Below are 26,767 nucleotides of genomic sequence, written 5' to 3' on the forward strand. Positions count from 1 at the left end.
AGTCTCAATCAGTGTCCTTCCCCCGGTGGTCACAGGGGGCAAGATATGCAGAGAAAACAATGGTATGCACAGGGACTTTTCATTAATATCTATGGCTGTGGACATAAAGCCCATTGCGTGGTCCAGGAAGCATCGTTAGCAAAACTATAAAGTGAGGTATGTTAAAGCTTGATATATAATAAGAGTATTATTAGGGTTCTCCAGGGAAATAGAGTCTATAGGAATATATATATATATGTGTGTGTGTGTGTGTGTGTGTGTGTGTATATATATATATATATATATATATATATATATTTCTCCACTGGAAGTCCCAAAGTCTACCATCTGTAAGCTGGAGAACCCAGAAAGCCAATGGTATATTCAGTTCAAGACCAAAAGCCCAAGAATTAGGGAAGAGAGGTTGGTGTAAATCCCCAGTCTGAGTCTGACAGCCTGAGAACCAGGAACTCTGTCTGAGGGCAGGAGAAGACAGATGTCTCAGCTCAAGCAGAGGGAGCAGATTTCCCCTTCCTGCACCTTTTGTGTTCTATCAGGCCTTCAACAGACTGGACCATGCCCACACCCATTCGTGAGGGTGATCTTCTTTATTTAGCCCACTGATGAGAATGCTAATCTCTTCCCGAACCATCTTCGTAAACCCGCCCAGAAAGAATGTTTTGTCAGCTGAGTGTCCCTTGGCGCAGTCAAGTTGACCCATTACAATTCACCATCACAATAAGTACTTTTGGTAGGCAGACTGTATGGCCCCTTGAGATGTCCACCTCCTGGGCACAAGATTCTGAGATTATGTCCTGTTGCGTGACGAGGAGGGATCAAGTTTGCTAGTCCGCTAACTCTAAAAGAAGAACACTATCCTAATTACCTAGGCAGGCCCCATGTAACCCCAAGGTCCTTTCAGTGTGGAAGAGGGAGGAAGAGGAGTGATCTCCAAGGTGATTCGATGGGAGAAGGCTCAGCCCGCTGTGGCTGGGTCTGTAGGAGGAAGGGGCCTCCAGGCAAGGAGGGTAGGAGCTCCCAGAAGCAGCAAAAGGCAAGACATCAGACTCTCACCTGGAGCCTCAAGAAAGGAACAGAGTTGTCCTGCTACCTTAACGCACCATGGGACCCACTTTGGAATTCTGCCTTCCAGAACTGTAAGATAATACATTTTTTATTGTTTTAAGCCACTAAGTTTGTGGTAACTTTTTACAGCAGCCACCGGAAACTCTTACAGTACTTGATAAATGTTAGCTAGTAGCTAGCGATTTAACTTTTCCCCTTATCAAGTGATATCCTTCCTGATTGGCGAGTTCGGGGAGATCCACATCACAGCCAGTGTCTCAGTGTGAATCCCGCCTCACCTCAGCATCTGCCTAGTGTTCTCAAAATACGTGCTCTGCAGGGCAGTTAAGAGCACAAATTATTCTTGTTGTATTGTTGTCTGACCGTAAGCAACGGAAACGGACTGTCTAACTGAAGCAGGAAAGGAATCCGTTGGCAAGATATTGGGTAGTTCCCAGAATTAACTGGAAGACCGGAGGATCAGACTCAGAAAATTAGCAGGAGTCAAGAAAGATTGGGAATCGATCAGAGCTGGAAGGGTTCGGAGGTTGCCCCTGGACACTCAAGGCCAATAACACTGGACTCCCGATGCCACCACTGCTTCTGTGAATAATTGTCTAACTCTCTATCTTTGTGTCCCTCAAGATTGCACGTTCTGGGCAGAAATGTCCGACTGAGATCCTGCAACTGTGACAGAGGTGGGTCAGCCTCTTTGGTGTTTACAGCGATTGATGGTGCCCTACCTGCAACCAAGTCATATACAGTGAGGGTTCTCCCAAGTAAGAAGACGTTGGAGCCCAGATAACTCCCCAAATGACACATATCTACTACACTTAAGTCCGTGCAGGTGGCTGGGATTGAGCACCATAGCCTGGGTAGTCTCTAAACAACAGAAATTTCTTGCTCACCATTCTGAAGGCTGTGATGTCTCAGATCAGGGTGTTGGCAAATCCAGTGTCCGGTGGGGACTTGCTTCCCGTGTCCCCAATGGCCATCTTTTCACTGTCTTCGTACGGCAGAAGGACAAAGGAGCTCTCTAGGGTCTCTTTTATAAGGGCACTAATTGCATTCATGGGGTTCCACATTTATTGCCTAATTGTCTCCCCACCTTCAAATGCCATCATATTGGGGATTGGGTTTCAACATAAGAATATGGGCAGGGGACACACAAACGTTCAGTCCATAGCACCGAGCATCAGTGTTCTTGCCCACACCACGGGCATAAGGATTTCTACTGATTCTATTCCACCCCAAGTGCAAGGTACATTTCAACTACAGCAGCTGCTGGGAGTTTCCTGAGCGCAAGCGCTCACCTTCACCCCTCTGCTGCTCCTTCTGTCTGAAATGCCATCTCTCCTTATGTGTCTTGTGACCTACCCGTTCTCCAGTACCTAGTGTGCTATTCCTGGGCCTATTGCGCTCTCCAGTTTTGGGTTCCTCTGTTCTGTCCTGCTCTGGAAGGGACCTACTCCGGCAGGCTATGTTTCCTGGGCTTCTGACTGGGTAGGCCACCGGGGGGCAGTGGCCGAAGATGGCAGGCCAGAAGAAGAGAGAAACCTACCATTCCCCCTGTTCCTTGGGTAGTATCTTCCGATCCAGCCGTGTTCCTTCTTTCTGGAAGGTCTTCGTTCCAACTTCTGCCAGGTGACCCTAGACCCCGAGCTTCATGAATACCAACTCTTCTCCTTGTCCCTAGAGATGGTGGCCCCGTGCTTCCTGCTGTTGCTAATCGGGGTGGGGGGCTGGCCTCCCCGTCTTGTCTGGCTTCTTAGCAATTCCACGACTTGGAGTTCTTGCTACTGTTTCTATGTAACAAATGATCCCCGAATTCAATGGCTTGAAACAACCGTTCTGAGGGTCGGGAGTTTGGGAAGGCACAGCCAGCAGGGTTTCTCTCTTGTCCACTCCGTCTGGGCCTCAGCTGGGAAGACAGACGCTGAAGGTGATGTGACGCCGGACGTGGCGGGGGGCGGGGGGTGGGGGCGCTGGAATCGTCTGAAGGTTATTTACGCACACGTCTGCTGCCCGGGGTTTTGATGACTCAAAGGCTAGGACTGCTGACCAGAGCACCCACACAGGGCTTCCCATGTGGTGCGACTTCCTCACAGCACGACAGCCTCAGAGCAGTCAGACGGCGCCCACAGCCGCTCAGGCCCCAAAGGCCCGTCAGTGTCCCATCCAGCAACAGACGGAAGTCCTCTTTCACGTCCTAACTTCTGAAGCGGCAGGGCATCACTGTCCCCCTTCTCTCTTAGTTGGAACAGTCATGCATCCACCCAGGTTCAACGGGTGGGGGGAACTGGGGGGTACAGACCACGACCCTCGATGAGACGAATGTCAAAGAAGCTTGGGGTGTTGTTTTTTTTTTTTTTTTTTTTCAACGTTTATTTATTTTTGGGACAGAGAGACAGAGCATGAACGGGGGAGGGGCAGAGAGAGAGGGAGACACAGAATCGGAAACAGGCTCCAGGCTCTGAGCCATCAGCCCAGAGCCCGACGCGGGGCTCGAACTCACGGACCGCGAGATCGTGACCTGGCTGAAGTCGGACGCTTAACCGACTGCGCCACCCAGGCGCCCCGGGGTGTTGTTTTAAAACCGCCATAGCTCGGTTGTCACCTTCAGGACAAAACGGCTCCATTTTCCTTACTTAGAATATTTGCTGTCTTCCCAGTCGGACCCTGAACATGGAGTTCAGTTCTTATTCGCTCTATTAAAATTTCCCAAATTCCCCTGATTCAAACGGGTGGCTCCCACCTTTGTGCTACTGTGACTCACGATAACATTTGGATAAACCATTCTTTTTTTTTTTTAATTTTTTTTTTAACGTTTATTTATTTTTGAGACAGAGAGAGACAGAGCATGAACGGGGGAGGGGCAGAGAGAGAGGGAGACACAGAATCGGAAACAGGCTCCAGGCCCCGAGCCATCAGCCCAGAGCCCGACGCGGGGCTCGAACTCATGGTCCGTGAGATTGTGACCTGAGCTGAAGTCAGACGCTCAACCGACTGAGCCACCCAGGCACCCCTAAACCATTCTAACCATACACGTTTCCCTCACTAGACGGTGGGGTCCCGGAGGGGCCAAAACTTATCTATCTCAGCGTGCTCCTTTTTTTTAAAAAAAGTTTTTTCTTGATGTTTTTATTTTACTTACTTGAGAGAGAGAGAGAGGTGTGGCAGAGAGAGAGAGAGAGACAGAGAGTCCGAAGCAGGCTCTGCACTGTCAGCACAGAGCCCGACCCGGGGCTCAAACTTACAAACCTCGAGATCATGACCTGAGCCAAAGTCGGACATTTAACCAACTGAGCCACCCAGGTGTCCCTCAGTGTGCTCATTCTTGGCGCATGCCTGGAACACGGTGGCCAACGAACGATATATATTGAGTGAATGAATGCATATTTTACTGTAACATCACCGATCGCCAGAACCATTTTGGACTCAATACCTGGAGAAAATTGGTTGGAAGCACCCACAATTTTGCAAAGATTTTGACCCTTACAGTGGAGCAACTCAAATGCCAGCAAGGCCTCCCTCGCAGGTAAATAAGCGAAGCAGGTGAATGCAGAGGGTAGCAGGGGTGAGGCGGGCTGTGGTGAGTGTTTGCCCCGTCTAAAAAGGCCACCCGAATGCGGCCCTTGACACTTCATGCTGCCTGGGACTGAGGGGGTGGCTTAGTGTCCCTAGAACTTCTGCTTTTGTAGGAGAAACTAGAATCTCACTATTTTTTTAAACACGAGAAAAGCACACAGTTTTAATTCTCTTTTTTACATGCACGTGGGAGTCTTTAAAAACTTTTAATTGAAGTTGACGTACAATATTATATTAGTTTTGTTGTTGCTTGTTTATTTGTTTCTTTTTCAGATTCCACGTATAAGTGGTGTTTGTCTTTTTCTGATTTATTTCATGCAGGGCCTAGAAAGTATTATACTAAATAGAATCTTGAATTTTATAATATCTTCTGATTTCTTTTTTTTTTTAATTTTTAAATATTTGTATATTTTTGAGAGAGAGAGAGAGAGAGAGAGAGAGAGAGACAGAATGCAAGCAGGGGAAGGGCAGAGAGAGAGAGAGGGAGACACAGAATCCGAAGCAGTCTCCAGGCTCTGAGCTATCAGCACAGAGCCTGACATGGGGCTCGAACTCACAAACAGTGAGATCATGACCTGAGCCCCAGTTGGACCCTCAACCGACTGAGCCACCCAGGCACCCCTATAATCTCCCGATTTTTAAGTGTTGTGAAGTAACACAACGGTTTTAAAACTCTTGTGCGGGCCAACCTTCTGCAAACCAAACTCAACATAACCAAAGGCAGGATTCTGCCGGGACCATTCATTCGTGTCTTCTGATTTAGAGTTCCTTGGGGATAATTCTCTGATAACTTCATCAACCCAAACTTTCATAACCTGAGCTCATTCGTCCTAAAAACGTAATTTGTGAGAGAGGCATATAAGTTTGTTAACTATTTAGACTCTTTAACATAACAAAACAGACAATAATTTAATAGGATAATATAGTAAACTGCACTTGAATTTGTTCAGTTTGCTTCATGATGCCAACCTTGTTTGCTTTAAACGCTGCCAACTGGGGCACATGGGTGTTTCAGTCGGTTAAGCGTCTGAATGGCTCAGGTCATGATCTCACGGTTCGTGAGTTTCAGCCCCGCTTTGGGCTCTCTGCTGTTAGCCCAGAGCCTGCTTCAGATCCTCTGTCTCCTCTGTCTCTGTTCCCTACCTCTCTCTCTCTCTCTCTCTCTTTCTCTCTCCCCCTCTCAAAAATAAACATGAAAAAAGAAAGCTGCAAACCTAAAATTCACAAGAGCTTCATCTTTGGAGGACAAACTATTTTCTCCATATTTTGCAACTGATCAAATGCTCGCATGTTCAGGGAGAAGACACAGGTTGCTATCAAGTGATTCTCTCACTCTTTGAGCTCCTCATACAGATGACAGGCAGGCCGATGTCTCTAAGTTACGTAACTAAAAGAATATAAAAGGAGAGCCTTGGACAAGAAGTCTGGGTAACTGTCCTACACTCTGCCTGACACGCAACGGGCACTGGGCGATGCTTGCACGAATTACACCCGAAGGAATGAGGAGCAGCCACGAGACTTTGGACAGTGCATCTAAGCTGTTTGTGTCCCTCAGTGTCCTTTACGTTTAAAATGAGATATTTGATGGGGCGCCTGGGTGGCTCAGTCGGTTAAGCATCTGACTTCCACTCAGGTCGTGATCTCCCGGTCGGTGAGTTCGAGCCCTGCATTGGGCTCTGTGCTGACGGCTCAGAGCCTGGAGCCTGCTTCGGATTCTGTGTCCCCCTCTCTCTCTGCCCTCCCCCGCTCACGCTCTGTCTCTCTCTCTCCTTCAAAAATCAATAAACATTGGGGCGCCTGGGTGGCTCGGCCGGTTAAGCGTCCGACTTCGGCTCAGGTCATGATCTCGCGGTCCGTGAGTTCGAGCCCCGCGTCGGGCTCTGTGCTGACGGCTCAGAGCCTGGAGCCTGTTTCAGATTCTGTGTCTCCCTCTCTCTGACCCTCCCCCGTTCATGCTCTGTCTCTGTCTCAAAAATAAATAAACATTAAAAAAAATTAAAAAAATCAATAAACATTAAAAATAAAATGAGATATTTGAAATAGTCATTTTACTTTTATTACCTTGGTGAACATGTCCAGCACAAAGCCCAGCATCATGATGGGCAGGCTCTTCATTTCCTTTCTGTGGTCCCAGCTCTAAAATTCTATAAGCAAGGGGTTCCAAATCGTATAGAATGCATTGGCTGGTTATGCAACTACCTGATGACATCTCTGTCCTCTACTTTTGAATCAGGGGCAGGGAACGGACCGAGATCTGAAATTCATCAAAAGTCTTGGACTGCAAACCCCGGCACACGCACACCTCATGCACACGCACACACACACACACACACATACACACACGCACAAGCGGCATCTGGTTGCTGACATCTTCTTGTGACTTAGGGCAGATGCTCATGGAGCTGAAGTCCTTGGACCCCCTGTGTTTGAAGATTCCTTCACTCCATATTTCAGTGAAGCTTTTTCGTGTGTCTGACATCAGCCAGGGAGTCTTTCTCTCTCCCTATGGAGTGCCACACCGCAGAACGTTTATCCCACACCCGAAGCGTGTCGGAGACGACTGCCCAGAATGCTTTATTTTGCTGAACGGACCGTCTTCTTCCAAGTCTACCCATCCCTGTGCACATCTGCAGAGACACAACTGCGGGTGACCAGTGACCAGAGAGCGTCCAGCAGGGGGGTTCCCCTGGTCAGCCCGTGGCTGGCCTCCCGCTCCATTGCATTTCCCTTCCTTCTTTCCTGCACCCCCAGCTCCTGTCCCAGCTCTGTTCTGTCATGTTGTACCTCCTTTCTGTCTCATCCCCACTACCCCGCACACAGCAGGCCCTCTATGTGTGACACGCTCTTCAGAGGGACCTGACGAACCTCTTCTGACAGAAAGTTCGGACAGTCCTCTAAGCTGCCAATCAGAGAGTCAGATTTTGTAATAATTCCTGGAAGGAAAGCCTTTGTTTTCAGTTCTGCATGTCCAACCGCCCACGCCGCCCAGCCTTCCACAGAGACGCCCAGACCTTCTGTCTCTGGGGACTGGGCTCGAAGCCGGGCTTCGTGCGAAGAGGGGGGTCCCGGGCTGCAGCTGGAGGGTCCGGGGACGGCAGTTTTGTGACCCCATCTTCGCCTGCCCGTGTGCTCTCCCTCCTGCAGGGCTGTGGTCTTTTTGCTATGAGACTCCTTTTCTGATGTTTTAAGATGCTGTTGAGATTCCGTCCACTGGGTCAAGGGCCCTGTCCTTAGTCCTACGAGCATTTATTTACCCCCCTGTGCTGGCCTTGGTTCCTCAAGCATCTTTCCCCCTGTCTGGACTGTAGACCCCTTGGGGCAGGACTGAGTTCAAGTCACCGTTCTGTGCTCAGCTCCTAGCTTGACCAGTTGACTACTCTCACGGGAGCGTGTTTCTGTCGTGCATGTGTGACACGAATAACTCTGCGGGTCTACACGTCACGGGACGCAGAGGCCTGTGGCTGTGGATAATCCCTGCTGAGATCACACGAGTTAGTGGTGTTCTGGGTTTCAGTTCAGACAATAGTCACCGGGGCAGCAGAAGGGAAGGGTCTCTTCCAACACGTGGGCCCTGAACACTCACCCAAAGTCTTTGGGCCACACCGAATTTTTCTTTGGCCTTCTGTAGCTTTGTCGAAGACAGAGGCAGTGTTTAGGGAAACGTTTGGGCAATGTCTCGGGGCAGCCAACTTGAGCGAGCTCAAAAACACTTCTCTTCTCCAGACCAGGCCGCCCGTGCGATTTACCCACCGCATTTTGGAGCCTCGGTCCCCGGCCAGGCCGGGGGCTCCGGGCTGTCTCTGCGGGTAGGGGGTAAGCTTCCACGATACTCTCGAAGTTGCCTCATCAGGCTTTGGCTCTAACACGACAGTGACCATCTGTCCTGCCCACTCCCTGAAAGGAACGACGGCTAAAGAGGCAGCACACTGACATTCAGGCTGGAGGGAGAGGGGCCCACGCAGAGAGACTTCTCCCTGGTCGCCCTCACGGCATCCAGAGGTGGGAGCGGGGGACAGAGTTCCACATGGGCTCTGTCTCTATAGACGTGTTTCTACAGGATGTCCGCACAGCCCTTGGAAATCGGCACCAGCTTTGCCCTGAAAAAGCTTGTGGTATCCTCTCCCAATGTCCTCGCTGCCTTCCCATCACCAAAGGAGTTCACGGGTAGCCCGCTGCCCTTTCTCTGGCCTGAAATTCACCGACATTCTGTGAAAATGCGACGGAGGCTTCAGAATTCTGAGCCAGGTTTCTGCCTTTCCAGGAAGAGAGGGGCTTAGTACCCATACGCTGCGAAGAACAAGAAGCTTGCCTCCAGCGCCCTTGGCACTTTTCTGCTCCCTGCCTCCTCCTCCTCCAGGCCCGGATCTGTCCCCTGCGGCCTGGCCCTCAGCCAGCTGTCAACTAATCCTTGCTAAGGTGCTAGGTGGCAAAGGCTCACGGTTACTAATCCTTGCAGGAGCCTTTCCACGTTAAACAGAACTTTGTTAGTAAATCAAAGGGCATTAAAAAATCATCGCCATAACATAAAAACAATTTCTTTATGCTCCCTATAAATCCTTACCTTTGGAAATGAATGTAGTTATGATTATAACCTATCTGCAGCATCTGGGTGGGCTTTTCTCCACAGAGAAGTACATTTCACGCATTTCTAAGTGTCCCATTCTTCCTCCTCGTGATACTTTGAAGGTAATTTCTGCACCATCGGCCCATCTCAGCAGGAACTCCTGCCCCCAAAGCCAACAGTCCTCCCCCTCTGCCAGCCTCCGCACCAATGAAGGGAGCCTGGGTGGGGGACCTCTGGAGAGCCATGACCTTGTGCCCACCTGTGCCTAACCCCTGCCACAGCTGAATGAGCAGGATGAGCGCCAGATTCAAGGTGAGTCTACCTGAGCCTTTCCCCTAGACGTGCGCCATTAAAGCCACGAGAAAGGCTTATCTTGTAGCTGAACCTGCGACATGTTAGCCGAGAGGTGGGGTTTCCCGCAATTATGTGCGGAGAGAGGTGGACGGGATGGTGCCTCCGTGGGGCCCAGGTCCATTCCCACTCCCGACGTCCGTGGCACACACCTGTATTTTTCGGTTAAGCCAGCTTTGGCTCATTCTTATCTCTTGCACATAAAAGAGTCCAAACTACTTACGGTAATGCTGATAAGAGCGGCCACGCTGCACATTCGCCAGAGACTTGACTCACACTGGCTCACTTAATCCCTCCCGTTACCTAAGGAGTTAGCTCAGAGATGTTGAGTAATTTTTCTAGGATAATCCACCTTAACGACTTCTGCCCTGGGATTTGAACCCTGGTCTGTCTGATGCTACTACAGTCTTGGTCTTAACTATCTATTACCTTATGTGGGCGTAAGTAGGGGGAAGAAATCAAGGCCTTCCAGGAATAAATTTCAGCCAATCTAATCTTCAGAGGCCGAAGAGAAGACATCATGAAGTAGAAACCACGACCTGCTCAGCCCCCTGGAACAACCCCGTGTAGATGGCAACACTTCTTCACGGTCCTAGCCCCTGGCTGCCTCCTCGAGCACTGCCCTCTCTCCAAAGCAAGAGAAGTGAGTGTTGAGCCTGTTGCCCAAATATGTCCATAATCCGTTTGGGATTATCCAGGGCACCTCTGTAAAGGGCTCTCTTGCCAGCCACCTGTGCCTGGACCACCTTTCCTTGCTTCTAGACCGTACCTTCTTAGGCTATTCAAACTAGTGCCAGTCCGTCTATCTATAAAATGTTAGTTGGCCACCGTCTACAGGCCTGTCCTAATCTTGAGCATGCAGGACAAATCAAACGCCATTTCTGCCCCCTGAGAGACCTCAGTGGCATTTGAAGATCCTCCCTCACCACACCGTGCATCAATACCAGATGAGAGGCACACCGGCTCTCTCCAGAGCTCAGAGGAGGGGGTAACTAATTCTGTCCGAGGACTTTGGGAGCTATGAGATCTGGCACTAACCTAAGGAGAGGAAATTCACAAGTTTTAGTCTACTGTGGTTAATCATCTGTTGGGAACTCACACTGAATTGCAAGGCTGTTTCCCCCACCCGTGTTTCCCCTCAAGGATACCATGATCTCAGGAACTGCCAGAATGGGTTACAAACCCCCACGTGCACTAAGGATTGTTAGCCAGCCGTTCAGGGGTATTGCCTCAGCCAAGAGGGAGTCTCTGAGCAAAGGCCTTGCTTCGTGCTCCTCATGAACAACAGCACATCTCTTCAGAACGTCAGCCCAGTGGAGGAAAAGGATGATTTTCTGCATCCTAGAGATCTTCAAAGATGGCCACTTGGAGCCATGACTCTACGCAAAGCTTATCTCCCTCCAAGATGGGCACAGGGGAAGAAAGTTGTAGCTGGAGCAGAAAGGCAGCTCAGGGTGGAGAATAGAGTTTCAGAAAATTCATACAAAACGACTCCGTTGGGAATATTTTTTAATCGCAGGCAAGTGATTGGGTAGGAAAACAGTCAGCGTTCCCAGTGCAGAGACTTTCCATTCTGGTATTGATCTTGCGGCGACTCCGAAAGCCGTTTTCAGGGAAACGGTCACTCTTTCCCTTTACATAATGTTCATAAATGTGCAGGCAAAATAAATGTGTCATAGATGAAATTGCCAACCAGAATACCACCCGGCTGTCTCCTGTGAGCTTGGTTTATGGATCCAGCGTTCTCCAGTGAGCATCGCAAATCCACATAATGTTCCCGGGTGCTAAATTTGGAGCTCTGATTTAGCTGACAGATGTTTAAAATCACATCGAGTTGGACAACTCCCTGAGGAGGACACAGCTGCAGATGTGAAAGAGAGCAAGTTATTTCCAGTTAAGGTCGGCGGGAACTCAGCCGGAAAACCTTCCATCTCCATCCGCCTTCTTCAGACAGGATGAGATGGGCGAAGGAACGTTTGCATGCTGATTCCACCCACCCTTGGCCAAACCTCACCCCCTTGTCAAACTGTTTGCCAAGATAAAAGCAGAAGTTGCATCTTGGGCCAATTGTGGGTGCTCCAGTCAGCCTTCATTGAGTATAAAGGGGGCTGCCAGCCCTTCAAAAAGTGTCACAAAGCCACATTTTGGAACCTCTCTGGTGGCATCTTAAGCCTGCGAATGAGGATGATCTTGGAATTCTGCACTTTGAGATTCTTCGGATGTCAACCACTCAGGATAGGTGGAAATTCATGTGCTGAATGAGGACAGAGAGGCCATGGCTCCATTCTCCCCACCGCCCCCCCCCCCTGCAACCGCCCACCCCTCCTCTGACATCCAAAACAGTTCCTCCTTCGTTTTTTAAAAACAACAAATTTAAAATTATCCTAGAATCTTCATAACAAAAATCACATATTTTAGACTTGTTTCAAGACTCAGACTGAAATGGATTTGTTTAAAAAAATTGTCTGTGCATTTGATGTGGGAGACTAGTGACCTTTGGTATTTTGTGTTAAAAAAAAAATGTTTGATGTCTAAAATTTCCCTACTGAGCTTGTATTGTTTCTAGTCTCTTTCCATGATCTTTCCAGCCTACATCATTCCCCATGTTCAAAATCAGTCCTTTATTTACTCAGCGGAGGTTTTGACATAGTTATGAGCTCATCCCGATGGCAGCTTCGAATCAATGCAAATCGCATTATGATGTCACAATTGATGCGATATGAGTGTTAAGTTAAAAGATCGTAAAACGATTTTAGGACAGAGCCCGAGAGACATTTCTCGTGCTGTCAGGGGAATGGCAGGAAGGGGGCCACCGAAGGTGCACTGCATTCGCATCAGGGAGGACTGTGTGCACAGGTTCTTACACAGTCCGCCTTATCATTGGTGGAAATTGATGGGCAACTGGCTAGGGTGACAGAATGGGTGTGGCTCACACTCTTCATGTAGTGTGTTGAACAGATACTACGTCAGGGGGGTGACAAACTGGGAACGTGGCAAGCTCAGCCCCGGTGCCAATTAATCCCGGGACCTCCTTTGCAGATGGTCAGGTTGGGAGGCGTCTAGCTGGGAAGAAGAATTCAGGCACAGGATGAAGAGGAAAGGCAGAACTTGACTCTAAGGCTGATGGGAGAATCTCAGATGGATTCCTGTGCCGCCATTTGTAAAGACTATACTTCCTGACTTCCTGGAGGAAGGACGTTTTACTATGTGACTCAGTCTATGATGTTAAAGTATGGATTTCCATAGTCTGGAGTGGAAGATTATACACCAATCCGTTCCCGCGGACAGCTTCAGGAGAGTGAGGTTGGAAAAAGAAAGGAGGAAGTGATGAATTTCAAAAACAGGCCTAAACTGTTTGGTTTGTTGCAGCAAACACTTATTTTATACCTAAGAAATATCAATACAATAATTGAATCACACGTGCATAAACACCGTCCTCCTCCTGACAGAAATTTCAACGGAGGAAGGGTCAGGAAACCAGAACTGACTAGGCAAATTCTTTGACCTCATCTCTGAGGAATCACGCTATTTCTGGGAGAATAAAATGCATCAAGAGGCACAGACAGGACTTTGAGAAGTTGAAAGGAGTCTGCAGTGCAAAAACGTTACTGCCATCGTTCATGGTGAGACGTAAAGGGTCGTTTATAAATCTTGCTGAATGGCTGTGATTTTAATGGTAATTCCTGTAAGAGAGTCTTTTGCTCATACATTTTCAGAGGACTTGGGACACTGAAGATAAAGGTTTAGGATTATGCATTTAGGGTTCTAGTTAATGAAATCTCATTTGACTTTTGGAAAGAACCGTCTTTTAAAGTCCATTTTGAACCCTGACCCCACCACTCACTTGTTGTGATAACTCTGGGAAAACTAGTTAATTTCTCTGAGCCTCCATGGCTATAAACAGAGGATGTCATAATGCCTTCCTCCTCGGGCTATAGTGAGAAATACATAATATGATAAATGTCCACTGTCGAACCCTTCTATGCATGGAAATCATGGCCACTCACTTCACTGGGAGGTCTCTAAGCAACGCGCAATTTTTATCGGATGAGCACAAATGTTTGTTCTTTTGTGCCAATGGACACACCGACGTAATGGGGAAACGATAAACTCAAATCTGCAAGGTGGATTACGGCAATGGTTAGGAACAAATCCCAGGCCTAAGATCCGGCTATTAGGTCGTAATGGAAACCATCCGACAACATTCTGTAGATGTTCTCTTGCCTTAGGAGTGTTTGGGCTTGTAACGTCTGGATGTCCGAAAAGACAGGCTCACCTTCTCACCCGAAACCCAGGGATCCTTGGCATAAAGATCATGAGGAAGTGGGGAAAGAAGAGTGGAGTCTATGGAGCTCTGCCACTGATGAGCGCACATCCCTCAAGCTAAAGAGCATTTTGGACACCCCAGTTTCTCCTGGATGTTCATCCTGTGGACTTTGTTCGTTTTCTCATTCTTTTTTTTTTTTTAATTTTTTTTTTCAACGTTTATTTATTTTTGGGACAGAGAGAGACAGAGCATGAACGGGGGAGGGGCAGAGAGAGAGGGAGACACAGAATCGGAAACAGGCTCCAGGCTCTGAGCCATCAGCCCAGAGCCTGACGCGGGGCTCGAACTCACGGACCGCGAGATGGTGACCTGGCTGAAGTCGGACGCTTAACCGACTGTGCCACCCAGGCGCCCCACGTTTTCTCATTCTAAACACAAAGCTAACAGTAGACAATGTCCTCACGTAATGGTTCCTTCCTACTTAGCATTAAAGTATGGTGTGGGACGTACCACATTAATCATCAGCTACGAAAGGACTGGTTTGGAAAAGTACCCGGGAGTGGGCTGAGAACACCTAGCTGGGAATCCCATCGGCGGGTCTCACCTTGTGACCAGTTGGTAAAGTGAAGGTACGAAGACAGAGGAGAGAGGGGTTGCTAAAGACCCCCACCTGTAGCTGAGTGAGCAAAAGGATCCCCATTTCCAACTTGGCAGAAGCCATCACATCAATAGATTTATAGGACATTAATTATAATTTTAATTGGGGCTGGAAAAAGGGGGTAGTTGCACAAATGAAAAGGAAATATATTACCTGCCATCACCGCGGGGAGTAACCTCCAGTGCCGAGCCTAACACCCTTCCTCAACTTAAATGGGCTTTAAGGATATGTGCTTATGGGTGCCAAGGCGTTTCAAAAGAAAGTCCTACTTGGAAACAGTTTACGCGACTGTCCCTGGGAACCAGGTGAATGAATTATGGCCTACCTGCACAACAGTCTCCACCTGTAAACTGAGTAAGGAAAATCTCTGTGCCTGTATTTATAGCTACCAACCGAGTACGTTCTGAAATGAAAACCCAGCTACCTCGCTGTGTGTGGCGTATGCTAATTTTTTCCCCAGGCGTATGAAGAATAAAACCGGAGGCACGGAATGTATACAGGACGAGGCAGAAATCTAAGTCGGAATTTTCAGAAGAGCGAGATTGATCGGGGCCGAGAGGAGGGGTTACTAAATATCTAACCGCACCCGAATCCTTGGCTCCGAGGTTAAAAGAACACATCCTCTGTGCCCGCTTCACGTCCTAATTCCTCGACCAACAAATCACTCAAGAGAACAGGAACTGGGAAGATGAGCGAACTTGGGTTGGTTCCCTTGGGTATCGCAGGCATTTCCTCATGACACCATTCTGATTTTTTCTTTCATCCAAGATCAGCAGATCGGCAGGTGTCAGTGAGGGCTGGCTTAAGATTTCTCTTCGCCAAATGCCTATCATTTGGGCAACTGTGCTAAGGGCTTTATAAACAGGAGCTCCTGCAAGGATATAACCCAACGCGGTAGCTCTATGAAGGTAGCTGTTATTTGCCCATTTTCCAGATGATAAAACTAAGACTCCAAGAGGTGAAATGATGTGACCGTGATCATAGAACAAGGCAGAGTTTGGACTGGAACTCATTTGGCTTTATAATGACTGACTGATATTAATGGTAATTCCTGTAAGAGAGTCCTTTGCTCATATCTTAGCTCATACTAACCCGACTTCCTGGAGGGCACTGTGCTTTTCAGGCCTCCGTGGAAGGGTCCTCGGGCTGATTTAGACAAACAGCAGTGCTTTCCTTAGCCTTGAATTTGTATTCCTTTCATCTGACCTAATTTCAGTACTTGACCAATCCACTGATACCACTAGAAAAGAGAATTGCCTTTTTGTTTTGTTTTGTTTTTCCTCTTTAAAACGAAAATCTCTGGGGCGCCTGGGTGGCTCATTCGGTTGAGGGTCTGACTTTGGCGCAGGTCATGATCTCACAGTTCGTGAGCTCGAGCCCCGCATTGGACTCACTGCGGTCAGGGCAGAGCCCGCTTACGGTCCTCTGTCACCCCTCTCTCTCTGGCCCCTCCCATGCTCAGGCTCTCTCTCTCTCTCTCTCAAAAATAGACAAACATTAAAAACACATAAATAGAAATGAACATTTCCTTAAGGAAGTCAGAGCAGACCTTAAGGGCATCGTGCTGAGATAAGTCAGATGGACAAAGACAAACAGTATATGATACCACTTACGTCAGACACAAGCGTTTGTGCTTGACATTAATGAAAGATACTACGATTGCTTAGCAGAAAGTAAGAAAGAACTTTTCATGACTTTAAAAAGCCTTACTGCAAAACAAACACACCGACAGCACATTCTTTATTGCTTTCTAGGAAAAAATACCGTATGCGTATGTGCTTGCCGAGAGCAATCGCCAACAGTTCAGATAGAATTAGGGAACGGATAATTCGGAGGATACCGGAAGGAGTTAGAGAAGAATTTGCCTAGATATGCTTCAGTAGTGAACATGAAATTCAGTGATTTAAGACAACAGAGATTTATTTCTCACCCCTACTATATGTCCAACGTGGGTCAGCAGAGGTGAGGGAAGCTTCACCACCGGATGACATTGCCTGCTCAGGACCAGGCTGTAGGGTCCACCCGAGCAGGGGAAAGGGTACCCGCTGTCAGATGATGATACACGGAGGTGACGGAGAGCGCTTCTGCTTAAATTTCATTGGTCAAAGCGAGTCACGTGGCCACGGCTACCTTCGAGAGCAAGAAATCTTGGTGAACCCTGGTAATGTGTACCCCTACCGTGCTTTCCCCTTAGGCTTATTGTAGGGATTAAATGTTAATTATGATTGTTACCATTTTTTTTTTTCAGTATTCGCTAAGAGGCGAGGCATTAGATGATTACAAAAATGAGCAGCATCGGACGTCTGACTTTGGTCAGTTCAGAGTTTAATGGAAGGAACAAAATTAAACCAAGAGCCCAAACACAATGGGGTAAGCGTCCCACCCCCAGACAGCTGTGCACTGGGAAAAGAGAATAGGGATCGGATGAATCCCTTCCGGATGGGCAGGTGGGGCATGAGGGGTCCTCATGGGAAGCTTCCCTGTGAAGGTCATGCTTCGGAGTTTTGACAGATGAGGGATCTCAGATGGTGGGCAATAAGAAAGGCCACCCAGATGGAGAAAGGAGCCTATAGAAAGGCTCAGATCCAGGAGAACTGCCCTGGCCTGAACGTTTGTGTCCCCCTCCCCACATGCATGTATTGGAATCGAATCCTCAGTGGGATGATTTTTGGAGGTAGGGGGGCCTTTGGGAGGTAATTGGGTCATGAATGGGATCAGTGCCCTTCTAAGATGGGTCCAGAGAGCTCTGCTCTTGCCACCGCATGAGGAAACAAGGAGCCAGCAGTTTGCAACCTGGAAGAGGCTTTCGGCAGACCCCAACGATGCAGGCACCCTGCTCTCAGACTGTCTGCCTCCAGAACTGTGGGGAATACAGTCTGTTCTGTTTGTTTATAAGACACCCGTGCGTGGTATCGTTAGAGTGCCCGAGCTAAGACAAGAGTGCACAGTAAGTATTTTCTTGGAAATCTAAAGACCAAGAGTTCATACTGAGGATCTGTGGGAGGTGATCTGTAGGGAAGTGGGCAGAGCCCAGACCAAGGGAGACCTTGTATGTCTATGTCATAGACAGCAGTTCTTTTTAAAGTGTATTTTTATTTATTTTGAGGGAGAGATAGAGAGCCATCAGGAGAGGGGCAGAGAGAGAGGGAGAGAGAATCTCAGGCAGGTTCCGCACTGTCCGCGCAGAGCCAACCTGGGGCTTGAACTGACGAACTGTGAGGTCATGACCCGAGCTGAAATCAAGAGTCAGACACTTAACCACCGGAGCCACCCAGGCGCCCCGACAGATTTTGTTTTTAATTGCAGGATTACTGGTGTGGTGCACATAGTCTGTGTTAGCCACGGAACAGCATGGTGCAGTGCAGAGCCCTCTATCCGAGTCCCCTCGGTGTTCAATTAGTTGTCAAATGAAGGGTGCTCATTAGCTCTGTGACCTTTGATATCTCAGGGTCCCACGACCCTTATCGGTAAATGAAAGGTTTGAGGCAGGTAAATTTTGACGTTCTTTCAAACACTGAAGTTTAAGGACTATGACTCAGCTATGCACTCTCCAGGGTGCCTCAGCCCCAGGAAGCCAGTTGACCAGATAATCTTACACACACACACACACACACGGTTTCAGCACACCTTTCTGGTACAGGCAATTCAATAATAACTACAAAAAGTATAACATTTAGGAGAAGCATTTAGATTTAGGCCTTGCCAAGCTTATTCTTTGGGCTTCAAAATCTGCACTCCATGGCGGGGGGTGAGGGGGTGGGGGGAAAGTATTTCCTACCATGAAATCACACATTTTCAAGGCCTTCTATATCTCAGAATTGCTGATTTGAATTACACTGTGGTTCCTGCACTATTCACAGGTGCCAACAAAGGATTCTGACCCGAGGATTAAGTCTGTGGCTAACAGCACATCTAGCATTGATCCTTGATACTTGTCAAGACATTGTAATTATCACACTTTATTCTGGGCCCTATGAAGTCTTCTCGGGTTCTTGTCTGATTTGCCGTGGCTCCTTGAAGCGCTGTGGGGCTTTGGTGAAGAATGCACATTTCAGAGACAGACTGTTTAATTTCTCAGGGCCCCAGTTGCCTCCTCTGAGAAGGGAGAACGATACAAAGTTTTTTAATAGGCAGCCAGACCCTGTCAGAATGGCTAAAAGTAACAACTCAGGCAACAGCAGCCGTTGGCGGGGATGTGGAGAAAGGGGAACCCTTTTGCACTGTTTGTGGGAATGCAAACTGGTGCAGCCACTTTGGAAAACAGTGGGGACGTTCCTCAAAACATTATAAATAGAACTACGCCAGCACCCAGCAATTGCACTACTAGGCATTTATCCCAAGGATATAAAAAGGCTTATTCCAAGGGGCACATGCACTCCCACGTTTATAGAAGCACTATCAACAATAGCCCAAGTATGGAAAGAGCCCAAATGTCCATCGATGGATGAATGGATAAAGAAGATGTGGTATATATATATATATGTATAAAACATGAGGGAAGGATGAACATGAGGGAAGGAAAGCAAAAATAATATAAAAACAGGGAGGAAGAAAAAAACATAAGAGACTCTTAAATACGGAGAGCAAACTGAGGGTTGCCAGCGGGGTGTTGGGTGGGGGGACGGGCTAAATGGACAAGGGGCAACCACACTCGTTGGGATGACCACTGGGTGTTATATGTAGGGGGTGAATCACTGGGTTCTACTCCTGAAATCCTCATCGCACTAGATGCTAACTAGCTTGGATATAAACTAAAAACTAAATAAATGAAAGAAAAAAAATCGGCAGAGTGAAAAAAGCTTAAAACCTCCGAGCAATGCCTGATGCACATGGTAATGCTAGCTATAGTGACTATTAAGAAGTTGGGTTGAGGAACACGAAGAGAATTTGAGTTCGAGCAGGTGGGGTAGGAGTCGGGTGCAGAAAAATCACAACGGTGGTTGGAGCGGGGGAGGGTGCGGTGCTCAACATCTCTGAATGCCTAGAACACCTTTGTGAATCAAAGTAAATTCTAAAATCCCAAACCAGCCAGGTTTTCATATATTTGGATTTGAAGAATCGTTATTATTCTTTCTATTAACCCTGTTGGCAATTACATTATCCCAATCAAAAGTGGATTTACTGGTAAGCTAATGAAGCTTAAGTTTTAGTCCTTCCCCGTTTGGGAGAACCCCTTCTAAGTTTATTTTCACATGTATTTTTTTTTAAAGAGAGCTTTCCACCACAAAAAGTATAAGCTTCGGCACCACCGCTCTCCCCACGCCCCCCCACCTCCCCACCCCAGCTGGATCTGCCCGGATCACGGTGACTGGGTCATAGGGAAGGATGGGTAGGGTACCAGGTACGAGTCAGAATGCCTGAGTTCAGGCCTCAGCTCAGCCTTTTGCTGCCTGGGTTACTGTAAGCAAATTACTTTCACACCCTGCACAGTTAGTACTAGTGGTTATGACCGGCTGATCTTTCCCTTTTGAGAAAGAAGAGGGTCTTGGTTTGTTCGCAGGTGATCTGAGCGTTCTTCAGTCGCCCCTTTAAGACTAGCGTCACACATTACTGTTCTTTGAATCCCTTTCCCTTCATCTCCCCAGCGGCTGGCGGCTCGTGCTGGAGAAATTCGCATAGTAAACGTCCTGAAAATTAGAGAAATGATTGTCCCTTCTGGGGTTTTCTTATATGGGGTACTCTATTGCCAGAAGATGCGCTGGTAAAACTTGGTTTGCATAGGTAAATTCTGAATGCTATTTATTCATTCATTCATTCATTCATTTGTTCATTTATTTATTTAACCAGGCTGAGGACCCAGGTATCTGTGAGTCATGAGAGCCCTTGGATAGGCAGGGAAGTCACTTCCCAGGAAAGCTCACCCTCTCTAAGCTTCCCCGCAGGCTCCCTTGAGAAGGTGAATGCCGGATTTGTAGCAGGTTTATGCACAAAGACCCATGAAGAAAGAAACACCGGGCAGTGGAAAAGAACGCTCGAGGCTGTGTCCTCCAGAGATTTGAACCTCAAATGGTAATGTCTGGGTCACCGAGGAGGCTGCTCCCAAAATAACTCCCCTGATTTCTGGCCAAAACAGAGGACTTCTCTCCCTCTACGATTAACGCAGAATGTTGGATGCCCAGCCGTCCCAGAATACTTTGCACTCTTGGCATTTCTAATTCCATTCCTTTTTAGAGTGGTGGAATATTCTCTTTCAATCAGGCCAGCAGCCTAGAAGTTGGGGGTGAGGCTTGATCTCCCAGACAGAAAGATGCTATTCTGGTCTTACCAGGGTTTCATCACGTCACAGTTCAGACCCCAGCTTTCAAGGCAATCTTGTTTCCTTTAAACAAGCACACGCACAGCTCCGTGACAAACGACTTCCACTTTAAGAATACCCACAATGCCATGTGTGCTGCTGGAGGAAGGTAGCTGGCCAGTGGCCAGGTGCTGCCCTGAGCAGAGCGGGGGCACAAGAGCTGGGCCGTTTCTGCCTGAGTCACTCCTTGCTCGCTCGGCTGATCTTTGCTCTGGCGCTCCAAGGGCCGGCCTGACTCAAGCTCAAGGTTGCATGTTCTGGCTCTTCCTACCTCCCGCTCCTTCCTTTCTTCTCGCACGGATGCCAGCCCTGCATCACTGTCTGGAAGCTCTCCCACCGGCATCTCACGGCCTGCTTTCCAGAACGCCAAACTGATCCACCACAGGTTCTATTTTTAATGAATTACAAATCTCACAGAGCGAAAACCCCGACAGTTTGGCAGATATTTGAGGATACGCTGCTGCAAGGCCAAGAAGCACCAGAGGAATGCTATGTTGGGTGCAGGGGTTGGGTTCCTGGAGGAAAACACGAGTGATATCTACTCCACACCTAAGTAGGAAGAGCATGTAACCTACAAACTGTAGAAATCTGAACAGTGCGGTCAGACCCTCACATTTTGGCTTTGAGTACGTTTTAAAAACGATGATACCATACGCAAAAATCAATTCAAAATGCGTGAAAGACCTAAACGTGAGACCGGAAACCATCAAAATCCTACAGAAGAAAACAGGCAGCAACTTCCTGCGGCAGCAATTTCTCACTAGGCACATCTCCAGAGGCAAGGGACACAAAAGCAAGAACGAACTATCGGGACCTCGTCAAGAGAAAAAGCTTCTGCACAGCGAAGGAAACAATCGACAAAACTAAAAGGCAGCCGACAGAATGGGAGAAGATGTTTGCAAAATGACATATCGGATAAAGGGTTAGTATCCCAAATCTATGAAGACCTTATCAAACTCATCCCCCCCGCAAAACAAATCATTCAGTCAAGAAATGGGTAGAAGACAAGCATAGACACTTTTCCAAAGAAGGCATCCACATGGCAAAGACACATGAAAAGATGTTGAGCATCACTCAGCATCAGGGAAAAACAAATCAAAACCACGATGAGATACCACCTCACACCTGTCAGAATGGCTACAATTAACAAGTCAGGAAACAACAGATGTTGGCGAGGATGCAGACAAAGGGAAACCCTTTCGCACCGTGGTGGGAATGCAAACTGGTGCAGCCACTCCGAAAAATAGTGCGGGAGTTCCTAAAAAAATTAAAAATAGAACTACCCTACCACCCAGTGATTGCACTGCTAGGTATTTATCCAAAGCATACAAAAAAAGGTTATTCAAAGGGGCACGTGCATCCCAATGTTTATAGCAGCGCTATCGACAAGAGCCAAATTATGGAAAGTGCCCAAATGCCCGTCGACAGATGAATGGATTGAGAAGATATGGTATGTATACACACACACACACACACACACACACACACACACTGCAATACTACTTGGCAATCGAAAAGAATGAAATCTTGCTATTTGCAACAACATGGATGGAACTAGAATATATTATGGTAAGCAAAATAGTCAGAGAAGGACAAATATCATATGATTTTACTCATGTGGAATTCAAGAAACACAACAGATGAACATAGGGGAAGGGAAGGAAACACAGGATATCAACAGAGAGGGAGGCAAACCATAAGAGACTCTTAAATACAGAGAACAAACTGAGGGCTGCTAGAGGGGAGGTGGGTGGGAGATGGGCTGACTGGGTGATGGGTGTTAAGGAGGGCACTTGGGATGAGCACTGGGTGTCGTACGTAAGTGATGAATCACTGGGTTCTACTCCGGAGACCGATACTACACTGTATGTTAACTAACTTGAGTTTAAACATATAAATTAAAAAAAACGTTTTAAATTAATTCATTAGTTAATTAAATGAATAAAAACTAAAGTCTTTTCAAAAAAAGAAAAAGAAAAAAAAGATGACCAATGATGGAAAAGAGGCCTGAGAAGAAATGGGGAAGAAAAGGGACATAGGGGCACCTGGGGGGCTCAGCTTATTAAGGGTCTGACTCTTGATTTCAGCTCAGGTCATGATCTCATGGTTCATGAGATCGAGCCCCATGTCAGGCTCTGTGCTGAGTGTGGAGCCTGCTTGGGATTCTCTCTCTCTGTGTCTCTCTGCCCTTCCCCTGCTTGTGCTCTCTCTCTCTATCTCAAAGTAAATGAGTATTAAAAAAAAGAAGAAGAAAAGGAAATAGACAATCTGGATGTGCAGACTGGGAAGGGCATACATGATCCAATAACCTCACAAGGGGCTCGAGGCCACACCCGCAAAGGATGAGAGTGGCCACGGCTGGACTATTCTCAGAGAAACTTGTATCTTAAACATCTTGGGAAGGACACCAAATTCTATGGGCTTACAATCCAAAGGGGAAACTTTGGTGTAAGATTTGCTCGTAAGCAGAAAACGTTCTGTGAACGGTGGGCGGTGGGATGCCTTAAGGATAGCGCCATGTTTTATTAAGGGCTTTTCATAGGCTTTTAAACTTTATTTTTATTTCTCTATTAAAGCAACACTCATTACATCTCTTCTCATATCTGCCACCAGTTCTGGGTTGGATTATCTCGGTACCTAACTCTACGCTTGAGGGTTTCTCAATGGAATCACCACTGATCAACCTTTGTTGGGCAGGAGAGTCCTGCACCTTTCAGACCATTGAACATCTGTGGCCCGTGTCCACTAAATTCCAGGTGCGTCCCCACCAACTAGTCCCTGGGACAACCAGAGAGCATTCCATATATTTCCAGATGCCCTCCCCTACCACGTTTGGTTGAGAAAAAGAGCCCTTCTGTTCTTAGCCTCTACACAGTGCCTACCACATAATGGCTGGGCATGGCTATGGCATTAGGCCCACTGGGGCTTAAATTCCATCTCTGCCACTTTCAAGCTAGTATGACATTAGTCACCTCAGTTTTCTTATCTGTAAAATGGAGATAAGAGTACCAATGAGACGATGTGTGGAAAGCTGTAGGTGGAGGGCCTACAGGGACCACTACAATCACTACAATATTGTTAGTGGCCTTAACCTATGGAAACCAGAAGCAGCAGACTCTTCCTTTCCAGGAGTGGCTCCATAATCATTGCATCAACTAGAACTCGTTCTGCCACAAGTAACTTACATAAGCGAGCTCAGGTTGGCTGAAGCCAAACAAGAAGTTATGGATTCTAGCAGCTATCCCGTCTGTCCCCGGGGCTTAGCACGCAGGCCCCTCCAGACTCTGCGGACTCGGGATAGGAAAAGCAAGGGCATCCAAGCAAAGTCTTTGGAAGGAAAGACAGTACATGTCAGAGAGATAACTACCAAATGTTCACTGGAGTGCGGATTGTTGGGAGTCTGCAATCACAGATGAGTGAAATTCAGGAAGGCCTATCCTCTTTGGGGAAAAAGCAATCTAATGCAAACTGCAGGTGAATCCGATATATCAGACTTCTTTGGGCACTTTAAAAAATATTTGGTAACCGTGAGATTGAATAAAATGTTTTCGTGCCCAAGACTCTAGTTTGGCATTCACAAAGGATGGACGTGAATCGACAGTTCTCTGAATAAAGAAGTATTTACGAGGGACTCCTGAGAACAGTTTCTCCGTATGTAAGTAGGATTAGTCTACTAAACTAAGGTCCCATGCTTGAAAGCATTTTATTAGTTCTTTTTTGTCCCTCGGTTTCCTATTTTTTCACTGCTTGTTGGATGCTGTGGCAGAAAACCAAAGGGACAGTGACATTGGCCAAGTCTCAGTTGTCATTCTCGTCCAACCCCAAACCAGGGCCCAGCCTAGCTCACTCCTAGAGGGAATGTGAGCTGGGGCAGGGGACCCAGGGTTCCCTGGGTCAGATGCACTGTTTGGATGCACTTGTCCCGCAGTGGGCCAAGGACAGAAGCCACGAACGTCTGAGGGGCGTTCCCAACAGTCACAGTGTTCCCGAACCAGGCCGCGAGGTCCTGAGAAGTCCCCCTTATCGGTGGTGGCTTCCACTGTCCTTTGAGGGGCCCCGAGGGGAACGCAGGAAGGCCTGTTTCAACCCCAAGAGTTGCTCCTTCGTAAGTGGCTGGCTTGTTTACATGACGAACAGAAATTGTTTGAATTGCGTCCTAAAGCAAACTTTGAAATCGCTTACCTCACCGGACTCCTTCATGCTTCTGAAGGTGCAGGGCTGAGATGAGGCCCCTACGCCGGCTGAGGACAGAAGCCTTCCAAACTCTGAGGCCATTTTTAGATTCCGGGACCCAGATGACCTCTTTGACGAGACAGGAGAGGAGTCCGACATGACGTCTGTTTCTACATATAGAATCCCTCTCAACCTGGGTACTCCTTGCTGTGTCTGTCCCTCACAGATGCAAATTGGACCCACCGGACCCCTCCTGTGGTCAGGGTCTCCTTTCTATCCCACGGAGCGGAGCGTCCCGCTTTGTCTTCGGGCCTCCCCCCACCGCTTTGTTCTGAGGATGGAGGGGCCTTTGCCTCAGTCTTCAGGTCAGGCACTTTAAGGGCAACTTAGAGGCCAACCTTGTTTGTCAGATACGGGTCCCCTTCAGCCTCACTTGCCTGTCTTGGGCCTCAGGGGTTCCTAAACTGGAAGTGGGGACCAGGAGTCTCTCCCCTGTGTGCTGTGACACTGTTTTGAGAGGGGAGCCCGTGCACTGATCTGCTCGGTGCTCCCCCCCACCCCGGCCCCGTCCCCGCCCCGGCCCCCCGTGAGTCTGGTTCTGCCCAGCATCCTCTGAGGCATCTGCGCAGTGCCCATCCTACAGCAGACACTCTGGAATGTTTGCTGATTTAACCCACCACCCGAATCTATGGGCCGGAGAGGCCCTCATGACATCCTGCCAGTTCATTTTTTGCCAGTCGGTGAGAGACCACATTTTTTAAATACTCACGTCTCACCACTGGATGACCATCCCAGATCCCAAGCAAACACCTTTCTGGATGACCCCAGCAGAACCCCAGGAATGAGCTCACTTCCCAGAAGGGTTTCTCCACCTAAACATCAAATCCTTGCTTCGGGGAAGCAAACAAGAAATTCCCTTGGAATGTCTCTCCTCGAGCTGCTCGAAAGCCAGGCTTCTGCGTGCTGAGGTGCCTTCCGCGCCGCTCGCCCATAAACTCCTCTTGGCGGGCTGGTGGCCCGTGTGATAGTCTGAGGTCTAGCAAAGATTCGGCTCTAAGAGGCCACCGAGAGGTCACGGTCTCAACGATTTCCTCTGTTACTTATCTCTGGCTTGCGGTGTGGGAGCCTGCCTTTGATAGAAGGCATTTCTACCACAACGGCACCAAATGAAGCATTTCAGTGCTTTGCTTTTTTTTTTTTACGTTTATTTATTTTTGAGACAGAGAGAGACAGAGCATGAACAGGGGAGGGGCAGAGAGAGAGGGAGACACAGAATCCGAAACAGGCTCCAGGCTCTGAGCTGTCAGCACAGAGCCCGATGCGGGGCTCGAACTCACGGACCGTGAGATCGTGACCTGAGCCGAAGTCGGACGCCCAACCGACTGAGCCACCCAGGCGCCCCTCGGTGCTTTGCTTTGAGGTGGAGAAGGGACAGCTTCTCGTGCTGCGTCGTGTCACCGAGTAAATCGGGGAGTATCTCACTCTGCCCTGTTCGGCTGAGCAAATTCATTTCTGTGGCTTCCCTGGAGGCGCTTCCCAGACTCGGGGCAGGAAAGGAATCATCTCGGCGAGGTCGACGGTTTTTCTTTGAGTAATTCCGTTTTCCGTTCTCTAGGAGGCACTCGTTCGGCCCCGAGATGGAGAGCAAAGCATTTCTCAGGCCTCCGGGGCGCGTCTCTCCTTCCCAACCCGGTTCTCGACTCCCCCACCACTGCCCTGATGCGACCCAGGGCCTCCGCCGGCCGAGCCAGTCTTCGGATGTCTCTTCTTGGCGACAGCGGGTCTTGGTGCAGTGCACGTGTCAACGGCAGGATCATCCCCCCCGTC

The 26,767-nt window shown here is 48.3% G+C and overlaps 1 protein-coding gene across 3 annotated transcripts in view; it reads right to left on the reverse strand.

Annotated features, from left to right (window-relative positions):
* The window catches only part of RNLS (renalase, FAD dependent amine oxidase), a 330,346-nt gene that overhangs the window by 28,090 nt on the left and 275,489 nt on the right, over window positions 1-26,767 (reverse strand). For 2 of the 3 annotated variants that reach the window (XM_043598006.1, XM_043598004.1), the window contains exon 7: window positions 11,040-11,408. The exons of the other annotated variant lie outside the window; for it this stretch is intronic. In XM_043598006.1, the coding sequence (XP_043453941.1) occupies window positions 11,193-11,408 (216 nt within the window). In that variant the 3' untranslated portion in view covers window positions 11,040-11,192. Of the gene's footprint in view, window positions 1-11,039; window positions 11,409-26,767 lie in introns of those variants that run through there. 3 annotated transcript variants of the gene reach the window in all.

The sequence above is a fragment of the Prionailurus bengalensis genome, chromosome D2 (assembly GCF_016509475.1).
Source record: "Prionailurus bengalensis isolate Pbe53 chromosome D2, Fcat_Pben_1.1_paternal_pri, whole genome shotgun sequence".
NCBI lineage: Eukaryota > Metazoa > Chordata > Mammalia > Carnivora > Felidae > Prionailurus > Prionailurus bengalensis.